Raw genomic sequence first — 13,484 nt, forward strand, 5'->3', positions numbered from 1 at the left:
AGTCCCGGGTTCGATTCCCGGCCAGGGCACACAGGAGAAGCGCCCATCTGCTTCCCCACCCCTCCCACTCTCCTTCCTCTCTGCCTTTCTCTTCCCCTCCCGCAGCGAGGCTGCATTGGAGCAAAGATGGCCCGGCCCTGGGGATGGCTCCTTGGCCTCTGCCCCAGGCGCTAGAGTGGCTCTGGTCACAACAGAGCGACGCCCCAGAGGGGCAGAGCATTGCCCCCTGGTGGGCATGCCAGGTGGATCCTGGTCGGGCGCATGCGGGAGTCTGACTGTCTCTCCCTGTTTCCAGCTTCAGAAAAATACAAAAAAAAAACACAAAAAACAAAAAAACCACTGGGTCTGGGTCTGGGGAGAGGAGACCTGCTGGTGTGTGGTGTGTGTCCTGTATGATGTGTACACACCTGTGCATGTGTCCGCATGTATCCTGTGTGAGTCTAGTGTCTCCCTACTGCTCTTGGTCCACTGAGCAAGCAGCCAGGACTCTGCACAGTGCCTGCTGCCCTCACACCCGAGCCATGTGGGCACTGCAGACAGGCTGAGCCTGACCACCAGCTGCCTCTCGTGTCCTGGGCCGGGAAGGGGCTCTGGCTATCTTGCAGGTCATGTCCCTCAGCTGCAGGGCTGGAGGGTGTAGGCAGCTGTCCCCAGGCTGGAAAGCATCACATCTCTGGGTTAGACATCGGGGTAGAGATGAGACATGGAGCTGGGGTGGCACACAGGGGACTGACATGGTCTAAGCTGAGGGTCCTGGCACTTAGGTCACCTGAGAGAAAGAGACAGGATACCTGGGACCTGTGTTAAGACAGCTGCAGGGGGGCTGGGACACCCCAGATCCTGGAACAAGGATTGTCAGTTGTCTGTGTCCTGGCTTACTGTCAGTGTCCTCCTAGCCATGACCGTGTCCAGCTCACGGGGACAGTGTCAGCCCCGCGGGAGTGGACAGAAGTAGATGAGGAAGGGACAGCCACATGCCTGAGCTCATCTGGCCTGGCTTCAGACCACACATGAGGTTTCCCAGAGTGGGACCTTGGGAACCCCAGGAATCAGGACCAGGCTGGTCCCCAGGTGGGGCACAGGCACCTGTTCTTGGTTCTGTGGCCAGTACCCAGAGATCACTGTCCAAACACAGCCCCACACGTGTCCCCGTGACCAGCCTTCCCCATCACAGTCTTCTCTGGTGTCTCCTGTTGTCCTCTCTGCCTTCACCTCCCGATGCCACTCTCCTCTGTCTCCATTTCCCCGGGAGCCCCCTGTCCTTCCCGGACCTGATGCCCCAGGGCTCCTCCCTCAGATCCCAGGGTTAGAGATAACTGGACTGTATCCCAGGCGCAGGGATCTCCAGCACCAGCAGCGAAAGCAGACATAAGCGACAGGCACGTGGGTCCCCTTGCAGAGATGTGACAGCCCGGGTGCATTGCAGAACCCAGGGTGTTTCTGAAGCTCTTTGTGGACCTGGGAACGGGCTGTTCCTGCCCAGAGGATCCCTATTGTCTGAGGCCAGTCCCAGCTTCTCGATGGGAGGAAATACTAAGAAGCTGATTGTGGTCTCGGGGACGGCGCCCCCCACCCCCATGTGTATTGCTCCGTGCGCGGGCTGGAATACCCGGGAGACCAGGGAGGCCCCGCTGAGCAGGAGAAAGGGGAGCAGGTCTTTGTCCTCAGCGCTGTGGCCACGCGGGGGCGCCGCCGACCGGCTCCTAGACGCCAACCGCGCAGGGAGCAGCCCCGCGGATTGGAGGGGAGGGGCGCTCGGAGCCGCGTGGGCCGCGAGTTCCACCTCTCCTGCTCTGTCCTGTCCGCGAAGGCCACCCCCAGCGTAACCGAGAAGTAGAGACTCTTCCCACCGCTGCCTGTTTCTTCCGGGTGCTCTTTCTCCACGTTTGCACAATAGTATTTACATAACTTGTTGTCAGGGAGGACACGGGGTAAGCTGGTGACAAGCTCATCCTGGCAGAGTTCTGGGTCCCTCCGGCCCGCGCAGGGGAGGAGACTTTCTATATAAAACCTTTGAAATGTGCTTCCGTGGCCTGAATGAACTTTTCAAGTCGATTTACTCTAAAAATCTTGCTCATTTGCAAGACCCTCTCCAGTCCGGGCCCAGGGGACACAGAGGTGGCCCTGTGATGGGCTCGGACCCCGGTTCCTGGTGTTCCTGCCCCACAGGCGCCCAGGGTGCTTCACCTCAGAGCCCGAGCTCTGTCCCCCAGCTGAGGACCTGTCACCAGGCAGCACCTTCCTCCCTGACATGGACCCAGGTCCTTCTGAGAGGCCCTCTTGTTACGAATTTCTTTACAGTTTGGACTCACGAGGCAAAAGACACACCAGATGCAAGTAAATGGGCGGAGGGCTGGGACTCTTAGGCGGATTCAGCCCCGAGAAACTGCGTCTCTGCATATTTATTGAGTTACAGAGCCATAGCTCAGCAGAGAAAACTAGAAAGCTACACAAGCCGTTTTCCCTCCGTTTCATCCCCAGCCCTGCACGTCTACTGTTTCTTTCATGAACAAGGACACGAGAAGAGTCATTGTCCCAGAGCTTATCAACCACAAAGGACATCCGGTTCCCGCAGACATCCCTCCAGGAATCCTGTGCACATGCACCTGAGTACCCAGACCAGTGTCTCTCCATGGCCAACACACTCCAAGATCTCGTCTCCACTTAACCCTCGCTCTGCAGTTAACTGCCACCTACATCGGTGAGAGTCGTCTCCTACACCCTCTCTCTGCTGTCCCTACACTGACACGCCCTCCTGCACTGTCCCTGCCCGGGGACTTCTCCAGCCTCCCTCTCTCCCGGTTCACTGACACACATTTTTAAACGTATTTATTTCATTGTTTACTCTCTGTCCCTCCTTGAGACTATAAGCTCCCTGAGGACAAGGACAGGGATGTGATGTTCACAGCTGCATTTCCATAGCCCTGAAAGCTCCTGGTTGTTAATTTTACAACATCTGTTTAGTGAATGAATGAGGGGATAAAAGCACGTTTGGAATGATTCACTTACACGCGGATTCTCACTGACACACATAGACTCACACTCACACACTTTTTTTTTTTTTTTTTTGTATTTTTCTGAAGCTGGAAATGGGGAGGCAGCCAGACAGACTCCCGCATGTGCCGGACCGGGATCCACCCGGCACGCCCACCAGAGGGCGATGTTCTGCCCATCGGGGTGTCGCGACTAGAGCCACTCTAGCGCCTGGGGCAGAGGCCAAGGAGCCATCCCCAGCACCCGGGCCATCTTTTGGTCCAATGGAGCCTCCGCTGCGGGAGGGGAAGAGAGAGACAGAGAGGAAGGAGGGGGGGGGGGGTGGAGAAGCAGATGGGCGCCTCTCCTGTGTGCCCTGGCCAGGAATTGAACCCGGGTCTTCTGCACGCCAGGCCGACGCTCTACCACTGAGCCAACCGGCCAGGGCTCACATACACTTTTGAACCCAGCTTTTATGTGGACCTCATGTTCTGAACACTTCTTGTGTCATTATTATATTCTGTTTTTAATGTCCATTTTATGAGTGACATTTTTATATATACAAGAAGTTTAAAAGGATAGTGCAATTGTTACTTCAGATTCAATAGTTTTAACATTTTTCAATATTTATCTCATGCGTATGGCACATTGCAGTTGTATAATTTTTGCTGAATCACTGAAAATCACTTGCAAGAATCATAAATGTAAAGAGCATTCTCCCCAAACAATATTATTCCTACAATACTAATAATTTTATTATTATAATACTGAGGAAAATATTTGTAACTCCCATACATTTTCAAATTTCAAGGTCACATAAAATCATATTAATTATCATCAAAAATAGAGATTTTTAAGTTTTTCTCTTAAATCTCTTATTCGGTAACACATTTTAATGTCTACCTAATCTTCCACGGTGTCCACATACACTTTGGGACTAAGGGACAAAGACCACAGCTTCCTTAGGCCCTCTGTCCTCACAGGAAAACAGAAGACAGTTCTTGTGTCAGGATCACACCTGGTGTCCCAGAAATGTTTCTCGCTAAGCAGGTGTTGGGCAAAGCTAACACTAATTGTGAATTCACACCCACCACACAAGGGTCCACAGTGAGTTCACTAACTCCTTACATCCCTCCTTAACCAGGGACTGCACCTCACAATCAGGGAGTAAAGAACTGTCCACCCACTAGAACTAAAACTGACCTTCCCAAACCTCCTCATCCCCATCGACAGAGCCCAAGTGAGAGCCCCAGACCCTGCCCCTCCCACCTCCCTCTCTCACACTCACCACCATCTACCTCAATCCACCAGGACTAACTTCCTTCTCTCCTTTTCCCTGTCTCAGTCACCCCTGGTCTCCCAAACATCCTGCATGCTCATATCCACAGGCTCCATGCACCCCCACTCTGTCTCCCCTCACACCCCCTCCCCAGCTCCTGAAACCTTCCCACTGTGTCCCCCAGAGGTCTCAGCCCAGAAACAGCCAAATCTGCACAGTCCTCACAGGGTGTTCCTATACCTGCCACTCTGCAGGGACCTGGGTCTCCCTGAGGACACGGCTCCCTCTGAAGTCCTGCCATGAGGACATCTCCCATCCCACAGAGCTTGTGCCCCTGGGCCTGGAGGTGGGTGGGGTAAAAAATGAGAAGAGCAGAAAAACCGAGGCAGGACCTTTGCCCCTCTGAAGGCTGACTTAGGCTCCAGGCTCCCTGACACCCTCTCTGGACTTTCCTTTCTCTGCCCTGGGTCCAGGACGCCTCCAGCCAACCTTCCTTCTCTCTCTCCATCATTTGGATGACCTCATTGAGCACTTGTAACTTCGAGGATGTACATGCTTTTGTTGAAATGAACAGTGACACATGGCTTCCCTGGGCTTCTCTGTATTGAGGACGTGGGGGACTCACAGACAAACTCAGGGCTACTGAATGAAGATCATTTCACAATGTAACAATCCCGAGTCACAGACACACTGTGTGGGAAGTAGAACTCAGGAGCTGTGTTAGTCTGACTGCAGTGCTGGTTAGACACATTTTTGTACCAAGGGGCCAAATCACTTCTTTACAGATCAGCTTCCTGATGTTCAGGGTTCCCAAGACTGTGCTCCCCACTGGGGTTCACAGACAACAGGGAGACTGGTCTCTGAGAATCTCCATCCTGTGTTTTCAGACACAGCTCCTCCAGGGTTAAGAGAAACCCCTGTCCCTCCACCTCCATTCCCAGGGCCAGCTCACTCTCTGACATCAAGTTCCCTGGGGTGAGTTTTCTTCTAGAAGAGGCCAGGGGGAGAGATAAAGGGTGGGAGGCAGGGAGTCCATTTTAGGGAAAGAGGTTCCCGGAAGAGAGGAGGAGGAAGGAGCGGGGCCCAGCCTGGGGGTCTCTCCCTGGTGTCCTCACACAGCCCCTGGGCCAGGACTCAGGGACACTGGGTGACAAAGAGCTCTCCGCACAGGAGGAGAAGTCAGGACAGTCCCAGGTCCCCAGGCTTGGCTCTCGGGGTCACAGCCCAGGGGGGAAACTCAGTTTTGGGGAGTTCTCAGGTGCCCGGGTTTCACTTCTGCCTCTCACAGCCTGTGTTAGTTCCCCGGTACTGGATACTCATGACGCATCCCCAGATATCACTCTCATTGGGTGTCGGGTTTCTAGAGTAGCCAATCAGCGTCACGGAGGTGTCCGGATATAAGTCATCTCGGATCCGCAACTAAGATTCTCTCCAGACTGTTATGTACCGTTATGGGGTCCCCAACCGTCCTCCTCCTGCTCTCGGGGTCCCTGGTCCTGACCCCGACTTGGGCGGGTGAGTGCGGGTCGGGAGGGAACGGCCTCTGTGGGGAGGAACGAGGGGACCCGGCGGGGGCGCAGGACCCCGGGGAGAGCGCGTGTCCACTACGCGGGTACTGACCTCAGATCCCCGCTAAATACCCGCCTCTCCCAGACTCCCCGTCCTGACCCCGCCACTTTCTCTGTCCCGCCCCTCCTGTCCCGCAAACCGCGGACCTGGAACCGCGACTCCAACGGTCGCCGTTTCTCAGCCCTCCCCGTCCCCAGGTCCCCACTCCCTGAGATATTTCGTCACCGTCGTGTCCCGGCCCGGCCGCGGGGAGGCCCGGTTCATCGCCGTCGGCTACGTGGACGACACGGAGTTCGTGAGGTTCGACAGCGTCGCCCCGAGCCCAAGGGCGGAGCCAAGGGCCCCATGGATGGAGCAGCCGTGGGTGGAGCAGGAGCACCCGCAGTATTGGGACCGGAACACGCGGGACGCCAAGGACCTCGCACGAATTTCCCGAGAGTACCTGATCGTCCTGCGCGGCTACTACAACCAGAGCGAGGACGGTGAGTCACTCGGGTGAGTCCCGGTCACGACCCCATCCCCACGGACGGGCCGGCGTCGCTAGTGTCCAGGTCCGACCCCCACCCCACCCGGTAGAAGCCTCTGGGGACTTTGACCCGATTTCTATTCAGTTTAGGTGAGATCTCCGTTATCGGGGCGGGGCGGGGCCGAGTGGGCGGGGCTGACCGCGGGGCGGGGTCAGGGTCTCACACCCTCCAGGGGATGGCTGGTTGCGAAGTGGACCCCGACGGGCGCCTCCTCCGCGGGTACAGACAGGACGCCTACGACGGTACCGACTACCTCGCCCTGAACGAGGACCTGCGCTCCTGGACCGCGGCCAACGCGGTGGCACAGATCACCCGGCGCAGGTGGGAGGAGATGGGTGTGGCGGAGAACTGGAGGAGCTACCTGGAGGGGGAGTGCGTGCAGTGGCTCCGCATTTACCTGGAAAAGGGGAAGGAGACGCTGCAGCGCGCAGGTACCAGGGCCGCGGGGCTCCCTCCTCTCCCCTCGGGCTGCGGCTCCTACACGGAGACAGGAAATGGACCTTGTGAGAACACCCTCCTTTGTGTCCCAACATTGAGTCCCCTGGATTTCAGATCCGGAACCAGATAACAACTCCCCCCTTCTCGCAGGGACAATTAGGTACAGTCTCTCTGGGACTGAGGGGAGACCAACCCTGAACTAACCCATCAGCGGTCTCTTTCACCCTGACAGTGGGCCTGGGACCCATGGGGACTTTCTCCTTCAGGCCTTGTTCTCAGCCCCCACCCAGTGTGTCTGAGGTCTGACCCTGGGTTTTCTGAGTCATTTGGCCTCCACCCAAGTCAGGTCCAGAATTCCTTTTTCTGCCTCAGAATCCTGCTTTCTACCCTGGGGTGTGTCACTGTGACTCTAGAACTTTCTGAAAACCTAGATAGAGATCATCCGGTGGGCTCAGTGGTAGAGCATCAGCCCTGCCTGTGACTGTTCTACTCTGATCCCAGTCAGGGCACACAGGAGAAGCAACCAGCTGCTTCTCTACCCCCCCCCTCTTTCTCTTTACCTTCCTCAGACATGGCATGATTGGTTCCAGAGAGTTGGCTCCAGGCACTGAGGATCAATCTTGGTTTCTGCCTCAGGCACTAAAAACAGCTTGTTTGCTGAACTACAGCCTCAGATGGGCAGAGCATCACCCTGTAACGAGATGGCCAGGTGGATCCCAGTCTGGGAGAATGGGGCATGCATACAGGAATCTGTCTCTCTGTCTTTCATCCTCTCACTTAAAAAATAATAATAATAACTAAGAGATCATTACAGGTACCTCTGTTGGAGGCTGGTGTCCCTACCCACCCCAGCTGTCCTGTCCACTCAGGATGGTCACATGAGTGTAGCTGGAGTGGCCTGTGACAGATGCAAAGTTACTGAGTTTTCTCATCCTTCTACTCAGACCCCCCAAAGGCACATGTGACCCACCACCCCATCTCTGACTGTGAGGTCACCCTGAGGTGCTGGGCCCTGGGCTTCTACCCTGCGGAGATCACCCTGACCTGGCAGCGTGACGGGCAGGACCTGACCCAGGACATGGAGCTTGTGGAGACCAGGCCTGCGGGGGACGGGAGCTTCCAGAAGTGGGCAGCCGTGGCGGTGCCCCCTGGAGAGGAGCAGAGCTACGTGTGCCATGTGCAGCATGAGGGGCTGCCCGAGCCCCTGACCCTGAGATGGGGTGAGGAGGGGACGTGGGCACAGAGCCTCTTCTCAGGGAGCAGGGGCCTCTGGAGGACTTCAGCAGGGTCAGGCTGCAGCCTGGGAGTTAAGGCCCTCACCCTCCCTTCCCTTCCCAGAGCCTCCTCAGGCCACCATCCCCACTGTGGTCACCATTGCTGTCCTGGTCCTCCTTGGAGCTGTGGTCACTGGAGCTGTGGTGGGAGCTGTGATGTGCAGGAGGAGGCGCTCAGGTAGGGAAGGGTGGGGTCTGAGTTTCTTGTCCCACAGGGGGTTTCAAGCCCAGGAAGAAGTGTATTTGCTTCATTAATGAGAAGTACCATCTCCACACGCATGTGCTTGCCCAGTCTGGGGCTGTTTGCTAACACTGACTCTTTACTGAAGCACGTTTGAACATGAGGGACAGATTTATCACCTTGATGAGTCAGGTGATGGGGACCTGGTCCCCATAGTCACAGATCAGAGGGGAGGGTCCTCCTGAGGACAGAACTCATAGAGGATGGTTGTCCCAGTCCCTATACCTGTACTTTTCTCAGATTTCCTGATCCTGCCCTGGGTCTGTGCTCACAGTTCTGGAAACTTCTCTGGGGCCTAGGACTAATGGTTCCTTTAGGACCTCATGACCTTGCTTCCTCCCTGTTCTCTCATGGGATGTTTTCTTCCTGCAGGTGGGAAAGGAGGGAGCTACGCTCAGGCTGCCAGTGAGTATGGAGGGGGTGACCCCTGAGACCCTGTGTCATTGCAGACGGGAGCCATGGGGGGACCTCACCCTGCATAGCTCCTCCTTTAGTCTCCTGTCCTGGGGGCTCTGACCACGTCCTGTTGTGTTCTACCCCAGGCAGTCACAGTGCCCAGGGCTCTGATGTGTCTCTCACAGCTTCTAAAGTTGAGACCCTGACGTGGGGAGGGGTTGAGACAGAGGGGACAGGACTGGATGATGGGGATTCTCTGGGACATTTTGAGCGTGAGTTGGGCTATTGAGAATGTAACCAGTTACCACGACTGACCTTAATTTGTTCCTGATTATTTTCTTCTACAGCGTGAGACAGCTGCCTTGTGGGGGACTGAGTGATGGAAGATGCTTCACAGGCACACACTGGCCAGCCCTGTTTGTGACATCAGGAACCTCTCACTTCTCTCTGCAAAGGGCATCTGAACGTGTCTGCATTCCTATCAGCATAGTGTGAGGAGGTGGGAGGCTGGCCCACCCCTGCCCCCAGGCCCCCTCCCCACACTTCCCTGTCCAGCAGAGTCCTCTCTGGTCAGGAGAGAAGAGCGTCCTTGTTTTTACTTGGGGTGCCCTGAGCTGCAGCTTTTGTTTTTTTATTTTTTTAATTAATTTATTTTTTTAGAAAGACAGAGAGAAATGGGACGCATCAACTCGTAGTAGTTTTTTCTCGTATGTGCCTTGACCGGGCAAGCCCAGGCTTTGCCCCAGTGGCCTCAGGGCCACCACCGGTCACGCTGAGCTGTAGCCCCTCACAGCCTTATTGAAGTGAGACTGTAGGTATCATTCTTTTCTGTTCCTAAATGAGAGGAGGAAAGATACAGAGACAGACTCCTGCATGCTCCCCAACCAGGATCCTCCTGGTGATGTCCCCATCTGGGGCTGATACAGCTGAGCCATTTCTTACACCTGAGGAGGAGGCTTGCTGGAGCCATCTGAGTGCCCCGGGTCAATGTGCTCCAATCAGTCCATCCGTGGCTGCAGGAGGGAGAGAGAGCAGAAGGGGAGGGGTGGAAACAAATGGTTGCCTCTCCTGTGTGCCCCGACCCGGAATGGAAACCGGGGCTTCCACACCTCAGGCCGACATCAAGATGGCGACCTCAGGTTTGAACCTGGGTCCTGAGGAGAGATGTTGGCTGGAGAAATTGACTTGGGAGGCAGCTCATAGAAATATTTAAAGCCTTGACAGTGGAGGAGGAGACCCGGGCAGTGATGGCTGCAGAAGACACAGGAGGAAGGACTGACCAGGACCCAGTGCGGAGCGATCTGCTCAGACACACACCAGAGCCGACGGCACAGCTCTGTCTCCCCTCCTATTTCCAGCTACTTCCGAAGCTCCCCGAACCCCATTCTTAAGGGGTTTTGTATGGAAGTTTTCCTATGTGAACATGATGACTAAATCATTGGCCATTGGTGATTGGACTCCCCAGAGGTGGGCAGTGAGGCTGAAAGCTCCAGCCCTCTCATCAAGCCTGGTCTCTGGTGACCAGCCCCATCCTGAAGCTACCCAGGACCTCAGCCACGGGCCATCTCATGAGCATCCCAGAGACACTCCTGTCACTCAGGGGAGTCTGAGGGCCTTAGGAGCTCTGTGCCAGGAACCAGGGGAAAGAGCAAATATTTTCTATTGTATCACAGGTCCATTAATAGAAAAAGTGTCGTAACAGATAAAAGATGCTGGCGGGCTCTCCCGGGGTCATGTCCACACCGTTCCCTTCCCCTCCTCCTTCTTCCCCCCTCCCCCCAGGCACGTGTTCCTTCCCTCTCTCTCCCCTAAGCTCTAAGGGTCCCCACAGACTTGCAACCAGGGGAGCAGTGGGCAGTGGCAGCTCGCCCTGGGCCAACCCCCCTGAACCTGTCTCCCAGGTCCTGTCCTCTAACCTTCTTCCTGCCCGGCCAGGACATTCTCCCCTTACTTGCTGAGAACACCTGCGGGCACGTGAGCAGGGTCCACTCAGTCGTTAGCCATCAGCCCAGTCCGCCCTCCTGTTAAGGACATGCACGTGGACTATAAATTTATGAAAGATGCTCAACATGTTTAGTCAGGGGGGAAATTCAAATTAACCCACAATGAGCGATCACTGCACCCCTTTAGAATGGCTAAAATGAAAAAGACAGACAAAATCAATTGTTGGCAAGAATTCGGACTTACTCTTATAGACGGGGCAATAGCTGTTTTACAGCTGTTCGTATGAAAAATAATACAATAATAAATTAATAATAATACAAGAATAAACTGTGTTTTGGGTGCTCACAACTGTAATACTACTTTTGGCCTTCCCTGTATTACTAGTGTGAGAGTCGGTGGATTTGAATACTTTGAAAAATGCTTTTGCAGTGGATAGAGCATGGACCTGGATGCTGAGGACCCAGCTTTGAAACCCTGAGGTTGCTGGCTTGATATTAGGTCTCCAGCTTTAGCGTGGGATCATAGAGATGACCTCATGGCTGCTGGCTTGAGCCCAGAGGTCACTGACTTGAGCCCACGGTGGCTGACTTGGCTGGATCCCCCCAGTCAGAGCACATATGAGAAGCAATCAATGAACATCTAAGGTACCACAACTACAGGTTGATGCTTCTCTACTCTCTCTTCCCATCTATCTGTCTCTCTCACTTAAAAAAAATATATTGGAAGAACTTACTACACCCAGACACTTGCTCACCCTATGACCTATCATTTCTACTCCTAGTTATATACCCAGTATTGTGCCAAATAGTATGAAGAAATTATTCATAGCGGCATGATTTGTAAAATCTGAATATAACATGAATTCACATGAACAGTAGAGGACAAGTGTGGTCTGTACATAGAATGGAACTCCTTGTAGCCGTGAGAGTGAACACACTACAACCTCACAGCCACAGGGATGAGACCCAGGACACAACGCTGAGTGAGAGCCAGGTGCCCAGGGGCGTCCACTGTACTGTTCCATTCTTTCACACCTGACGGGACTCCCTGTGCTGTGAGACCTCAAGATGGTGGTTACTCGGGGTGGGTGGGGGGAGGTTATGACTGAATAATAATGAAGGGGGCTTCCCAGGTGCTGGGAATGTTCCGTGGGTGTTATTTGTCCCAACGCTCACTCTGTGAAAATCCACTGTGCACATATGATCTGTCCACCTGTCTCTGTGGGTGTCGTCCTTCATGTCCTTCATGAGAGTATACTTTTCTGGAGTTTTGAACTAATTCTCTTTAACCCACACAGAGTTATCCTACTGAAAGCTTTTAGAAATGCTGGGATTTTTTATTTATTTATATATATAAATATATATATATTTCTTTTAGCATCTCTTTCATTTCAAATTACAACACATATTTGGGATTTACTGTTCCAGTCTCAACTGTGCTTATGATAGTGGATAAAACTGAAAGACACTAAAAAGAACACAAAAAAAAAACACCTGATGTCACCCATACTTGCTATTTATAGTCATCTTGTTGGGAACACAAAGTAAAGAATTCACAAATACCACCATCTAAGCACCTGTTTCAAAATTAAACATCACCCTTCAGCTTGAAAAATAATTTCTTTACAATTAAGCAAATAGCAGAAGAAATGTGTCACTTCTTTCTTTCTTCCCAGAGAAGTTGGCAGGATGACTTCTTCATAGGAGCATCTCTGTGTTGAATTTGAGAGGTGGGAAAAAAAGTAGCCTTTTCCAATCCAAATCATGGAGGTAATGTGTAGAGAAGAGACATCCACAGTTCAAGATTAGGGAAAGTGGTTGGATAGAAGAAGCAGGACTACCCCACTCCAGGAGACGACAAATACTTTTTCCCAATTCTTTTAAACTCTGGTGTAATACACGTAACATAAAATTTATCATCTTAACCCGTTTAAGTGTTCAGTTCAGTAGTATTAAGTACATTCGTATTATTATGCAACCATCATCACCATCAATCTCCAGAATATTTTTCCTCCAAATCCTGAGTTCAGAATTTTTCTTTTCGAGATGAATATTAAAGCACCCAAGAGTCAAGGAAATTTTTTTCCTCGCATGAGCCAGCAGAAACACACGGACCTCCCGGAGGCGGGCCCACCCCCGGCCCAAAGGCCGGCTCGCCGAGAGAGAGAGAGAGAGAGAGAGAGAGAGAGAGAGAGAGAGAGAGAGAAAGAGAGAGAGAGACCTCAGTCCGCCATCTTTGCTTCTTCCTAGAAATGCTGGGATTTAAAACTCCAGAGTAAGTTCCTGTGATTCAGACCCAGGAGGAGAAGGCAGAGCAGGAGCAGGGGGCCTGGGAGCTGACGCTGCACAGCTCGGGAAGGGCTGTCAGCCAGGACGGGGTCAGTCCTGAACAGACCCGGGAGGGGAGTGTGACAGGTGCCCCTGAGTAGGGCCCAGTGACTCATGGACAGGGGTACCGGGTGGGCGGGCCGGTCAGGAACGTGAGGAAAACTGACCCGGAACACGGAGAGGTGGGGAGAGCTGTGCTCAGGGCCCCTTGCAGTGGGCGGAGTGGGTGGAGGTCTCGGGGTGCACGTGGAGGCAGCGGAGGGTGCCCGTGTGGAGGGGCTGCTTGTCCCGGGAGTGGGAGGACGTGATGGATGGGTCACGTGGCCCCTCCCGGCACCCAGGGCTGCTCACGGAGTCCTGAGCAATGTGACAGCTGGGATGGGGACTCCTGGGCTCAGCAGCGTGGCTTCCCGCTCAGCAGGGCTGGGCTGGTGGCTGCCTGCTGACCGCCCTGCCTGCTGAGGGCAGCTGTTCTGTGAGGACAGAAATAAAAGAGGTGAAATTAATGTGCACAAA

The 13,484-nt window shown here is 53.9% G+C and overlaps 1 protein-coding gene and 1 long non-coding RNA gene across 2 annotated transcripts in view; one reads left to right on the forward strand and one right to left on the reverse strand.

Moving 5' to 3' along the window:
- LOC136387819 (uncharacterized) overlaps positions 1-13,484 on the reverse strand; it is a 253,253-nt gene that overhangs the window by 171,799 nt on the left and 67,970 nt on the right. The gene's annotated exons all lie outside the window — the stretch shown is intronic.
- Positions 5,695-8,986, forward strand: LOC136390277 (patr class I histocompatibility antigen, A-126 alpha chain-like). Its single transcript, XM_066361560.1, has 7 exons — positions 5,695-5,767; positions 6,019-6,303; positions 6,504-6,779; positions 7,731-8,006; positions 8,125-8,238; positions 8,674-8,706; positions 8,844-8,986. The coding sequence occupies exons 1-7, from the start codon at positions 5,704-5,706 to the stop codon at positions 8,984-8,986; spliced, it is 1,191 nt and encodes a 396-aa protein (XP_066217657.1). The 5' UTR covers positions 5,695-5,703.

This window comes from Saccopteryx leptura, chromosome 1, assembly GCF_036850995.1.
Source record: "Saccopteryx leptura isolate mSacLep1 chromosome 1, mSacLep1_pri_phased_curated, whole genome shotgun sequence".
NCBI classification, from domain to species: Eukaryota; Metazoa; Chordata; class Mammalia; order Chiroptera; family Emballonuridae; genus Saccopteryx; species Saccopteryx leptura.